Below are 5,361 nucleotides of genomic sequence, written 5' to 3' on the forward strand. Positions count from 1 at the left end.
TAATAAAACTTTTCAAGGGAGAATCTAAACTACATATCAGGTCAATTTGATTTGGTAAAATCAAATTGGTTGAAACCAATAAATAGGCAGATCACATATAGGGTCACAAGGGGTTGAAGCCAATGGATCCGTTCAAAATTAAATAAATTTTATTTTTACGAGGTAATTTTATTAAATTTAGCAAATTATATATGCACCTACTGAACTACACCTTGAAAATTTGATGGCTTAATAATTAAAAAGTGAGATAATTATTTGTCTTTGTTCCAAGAACTAAAGTATCCGAGGAACACTTTTTGAGAGACCATGGTGTCATCATAAACTACACATGGATCAACTCCCTCCACCTTTATTTATTTGGTGAAACTCATCGATAGCCTTCTAAATTTGGCATTAATTTTCACTTAGACACTTTAATTAGGCTTTCTTCATTTTAGACAACTCAAATAAGGCTCCGATATGTCAAAAACAGCGAATTAAATAAAGACACATGACATATATATATATCAAAAATAATTATCAAATAATGACTTTTGAATAGAAAAAAATGACCAATAATTTAATGACACGTGAGATTTTTTTATCCAAATAATAATTTTTTTAAAAAATAAAAATTAACAACTATCAACCCCCATCCCCACACCCTATCTTCCAACACCACCCACCCCTATTTTAAAACTAGATTACTACTTTATCGGCATTGTTTATTTTTTCTCTATACTGATCGATAATTTCTCCAGCTTCCTTCATATGTCGAAGCACGAGCTATGATGAGAGTATGTAGACATAATTTCTGCTAGTCATTTTTTGATTAGTCATCCTTAAGAATTTTCAAATTTGATCAAGCTTGTCTTTATTTCCAAATGCACCATAAAGAATAAAATCCGACAAACCTTCATTTTTTCGGCAAGATTAACACAAATCTAAAATTACTCACTAATTATTTTGATCTCAAACAACTCTTCAGCAATAGAAGGGAATTTAATCTAAAAATATAAATTAAATTGGGTCAAAACAATTCGACGAACCTCCATTTTTTTCGGCAAGATTAATACAAATCTAAAATTACTCACTAATTATTTTGATCTCAAACAACTCTTCAGCAGAAGGGAATTTAATCTAAAAATATAAATTAAATTGGGTCAAAAAAATCCGACGAACCTCTATTTTTTCCGGGAAGACTAATACAAATCTAAAATTATTTTCTTTGAAATTGTTAAAGAATTCAAACCTTAAACAACCCAATTGAAAGCCTCGACTACGAGTATGAATCATTTCTTTCAAAAACTAATTGTACTTGTCGCTTTGGTCTTTGTTTTTCCAACTTATTTTTTTTTACCAAGACTACCAATTCAATCAATTATAGTTGCGAATTCTCTCTATGCATTATAGTCAACTCTTTTGATGATGATGATAATACTTTCTTTTTCTATGTTACTATTGATGGTAATAGAAGAACCAAGAAAATAAACTGCTATGGTAAAAAAATGATCTGATCTTTGATGTTCAAATCCTCGAGTCTTTCTACTTATGGCTGTCTCGGTCCTCTTTATGAGTTTTGGGTAAATGGGTGTTGAAGAAAATAGAAAAAGATTGTGTTTTGTAAAAGGAATTTAAACCAGAGTGTTATTGCAGAAGAAGAACAACAAGTGAAGAACGAAAATGCTAAAAATGAAGAAGAAGAAGAAGAACAGAAAAAAATAAGAAAAAACGCTTTTCACGTGCTTAAAATGGGTGCAGCACACGCAATGTGCCAAGTCAGCACAAAGTGTCAAAATGACACATCGGAGCCTTACTTGAGGTATCTAAAATAAACAAAGCTTAGTTGAGATTTCTAAGTGAAAATTGGTGCCAACTTTAGGGGGGCATCGATGGGTTTCACCTATTTATTTGTCCATATTTCATTAACACATTTTTTAAGAATTAATAAATAATGTAATTATTTAATTATATTATGTTTAATTATTCTAAGTCGTTAAAATATTAAAAAATAAATAATATTTAATAATAAAAGTAAAATAATAATTTATATTTTGATTTTTTAAAATTGAACAAATTTAAGTGATCATTTATTTTTATCGTAATAAAAAGTTCCTTGTAAACGTGCAAGGATTCCCTTGTGCTAAAATAAATCTGAATTTTCGGAAGTACAGTTGCCTAGTCGCTTTTCAGGAAAGTACCTTCATTAATTAAAAGAAAATTACAATGCATTATTTATTTCTCTTGAAATTTTAGAATAATGATATTTTTTATAAATATAAATAATAAGATACATAAAATGAAGGGAAATATGTAATACCCTAACTTAGGATAATGAAGAAAAATATGATATTTGATATATTCTATCAGTCCCTTTTTAATTGTCATATATATTAAAAATATTTGTTTTAAAATAGTTGTCAATTTAAATAATCAAGAGAAAATTAATTATATTTTTTCAGTTTTATCCTTATCATTAATTATTCTAGAATTAAGAGACACATATATAGATAAAAATATAATACTCCCTTTGTTTCTTTTTATTTATCAAATTTTGACTTGACACATATATTAAAAATACAATGATTGATATAATGAGTTTATTATTTTACCCCTATTAATTGATAGAGTTTAAACATATTTACCCACTATATTTTTTTAAAGACAATAACTCAGTGTTAATAAATTGAGGGTTTAATAGAAAGAAAAAATTATCCTTTATTGATTTGTCAAAATTGAAAAGTAAAAAAGGGAAATCAAATTAGGAGATATTTGACAAGTAAATAGAAACAGAGAAAGTAATTAATAAGAAATATATTAGTCAAACAATACTCCTAATGAATATCCAATATTATTATGACAACAATTGACCGAGACAATTTAAATAGGCGGAACCCATTGATGATCCCTAAAGCTGGCATCAACTTTCACTTAGACACTTCAACTAGAATTTATTTATTTTAGACACTTCAAGTAAGGCCCCGATGCGTTATTTTGACACTTTGTGCTGAGTTGACACATTACGTGTGCTGCACCCATTTTAAGCGCGTGAAAAACGTTTTTTTTTAAAAAAAAATTATCCTTTTTTTTCTTGTTCTTCTTCTTCTCCATCTTTTAGCTACTATTTTTCAATCATGGTGAAATAGATTTGAGCCAAATATAAAGTGAATTTGAATGCCACGAGATTTCCTCAAAGCTTAAACACATTTTTTTGTTTTGTTGCCTTCTTCATCCTCAAAATAATTTGACAAGCATCGATAAAAAAAATTAAAATTGAAATCCTAACATAGAGACCCTAAGGATTCTAATTCTCAGATACGAAGAAGCTACTCCATAGCAAAGAAAGTTCAAATTAAGAAATTAATTTTTAATTTACCTGAAATGGTAACAGCCGAGGCCGTGTTTTACACCGAATTTAAATTCACCGATGTAATAGCTGCCATCGGAGCAACTCTGTACCCCAATTCCGTGACTCTGCCCATTACACTATTCCCCACTATAGATATCTCCATTGAAGAATTTGTAGACTCCATAGCCTTGCCTCGGTCCTTGTCTACGTTGCTTTATTTTAAAAATTTTCTGAAGATGAAGATCTGGTGGGGTGAGGGAGGGGTTGGGATTGGAGAAGACGATGGGAGGGGTGGGTGGTGCTAGAGAGACCACTGGGAGGGTGTGGGGGTTAATAGAAGTTGATTTTTCTTTTTAAAATAAATTATTATTTGAATTAAAAAATGTCACATGTCATCAAGTTATTGGTCTTTTTTTCTATTCAAAAGTCATTATTTGAGAATTATTTTTGATATATATATATATGCCACATATCTTTGTTTAATTCGCCACTTTTGACACGTTATCGACGAATGCATTACACACACATATATATTTGAGTAATTGTAAAAAAGTATCAAAAAGACACATTATGATCTTATTTGAGGTGTTTAAAATAAAAAAAAACTTAATTAAAGTGTTTAAATAAAAATTATCAATGAGTTCCACCATATAAATAATCAGGTCCTACACTATAGTCACGTATTTTAAAATGGTTCGGCCGTAGGTCCAAAGCAAATAATATCGCTGCGAGTTGGGCGGTTAGAGATGACACAGGGACTTGTGGTAAGTGAATAGGCCAAGTATATATAAGTGGCATTAGAGTATCTCCTACTTCTACTACATTAGATTCATAAAAAATGAATATTCCAGTTGATGATGATGATGAAATCTTTTCTTTACCTAGCCTTGATTCTCTTGAATCTATCACACATCTTCTTTTTAATGATTCCGATTTTTATCAAACTCTTTCCCCAATGAGTTCAGATAGCACATTATTGCCGAACACTCCTACCTCAAAATCAGCTGAATCCCTTGTGAGGCCGGAGCCCCCGGAGGAGACAAAGGAGCCATCTGTGGTGTGTGAGGAAAACGCGCCACAAGATTGGAGGCGATTTATAGGAGTGAGGCGGAGGCAGTGGGGCACATTTTCAGCAGAAATAAGAGATCCGAATAGGAGAGGCGCGAGGCTGTGGCTAGGAACTTATGAGGCCCCGGAGGATGCAGCATTGGCTTATGACCAAGCCGCTTACAAGATCCGAGGCACTAAAGCTCGGCTCAATTTTCCTGACTTAATTGGCTCGGACGTGCCTATGCCTGCTAGAGTAACGGCTAGACGCCGTACGCGCTCACACTCACCTGAGCCATCGATCATTTCTTCGTCTTCATCCTCGTCCTCGTCTTCTTCCTCGTCTTCGTCCTCATCATCAGAAAACGGGACAAGGAAAAGGAAAATAGATATGATAAACTCCATAGCCAAAGAAGCCAAATTGATTTGTGGTTGGAATTTACAAATGTTGATACAAATGTGAGAAAAGGAGCAGATGTTTAATTAATTACTTCGTGTTTAACAATTACAATGGTCTCATCAAATTAAAGGTTCTTCTGTAAATCTACTCCTTTTCATTTAATGAGATTATTATTAGTTGACATTAATTTCTTTTGTAAACCACTTATTGTTGTTCTATACAGGGGGCGGAACCACGAGGGTGCTAGGACCTAAGGGTCATCCAAATTTTCTTCATCCGAATCTTTTTTATTTCTCAATGTGTGTTTCTATTTTGTTTATTTTTGGAATTTTCTTAATAAAAAAATTTCCCCATACTGGTTTCATAACAAGTTATTTATTATTTACTGTAGATTATTATTAATGGATTCAGATCTATTATTTGTTTTAATTTTGTTGAATTATACGCATGCTTCATTCGCCACTGCTCAGATAAAAGTTTAAGGATTTTTACACTACACGTTACTTTTTATTTTGTAACTATAAACTGTAGTAGTATTGATTATAGATATCAATTAATAATAGCTTTTTCATGGCTGCATATTTGT

General features: G+C 31.4%; 1 protein-coding gene across 1 annotated transcript; it reads left to right on the top strand.

Moving 5' to 3' along the window:
• Positions 1-4,032: 4,032 nt before the first annotated feature.
• On the top strand, positions 4,033-5,128 carry LOC129884797 (ethylene-responsive transcription factor 2-like). Its single transcript, XM_055959078.1, has 2 exons — positions 4,033-4,905; positions 4,999-5,128. The coding sequence occupies exon 1, from the start codon at positions 4,167-4,169 to the stop codon at positions 4,836-4,838; it is 672 nt and encodes a 223-aa protein (XP_055815053.1). The 5' UTR covers positions 4,033-4,166; the 3' UTR covers positions 4,839-4,905; positions 4,999-5,128.
• Positions 5,129-5,361: the final 233 nt, after the last annotated feature.

The sequence above is a fragment of the Solanum dulcamara genome, chromosome 4 (assembly GCF_947179165.1).
Source record: "Solanum dulcamara chromosome 4, daSolDulc1.2, whole genome shotgun sequence".
Lineage (NCBI taxonomy): Eukaryota > Viridiplantae > Streptophyta > Magnoliopsida > Solanales > Solanaceae > Solanum > Solanum dulcamara.

What these genes read in the sequence shown, in the direction of transcription:
- LOC129884797 (XM_055959078.1), top strand. Translation starts at nt 4,167, where the DNA reads ATGAATATTCCAGTTGATGATGATGATGAAATCTTTTCTTTACCTAGC.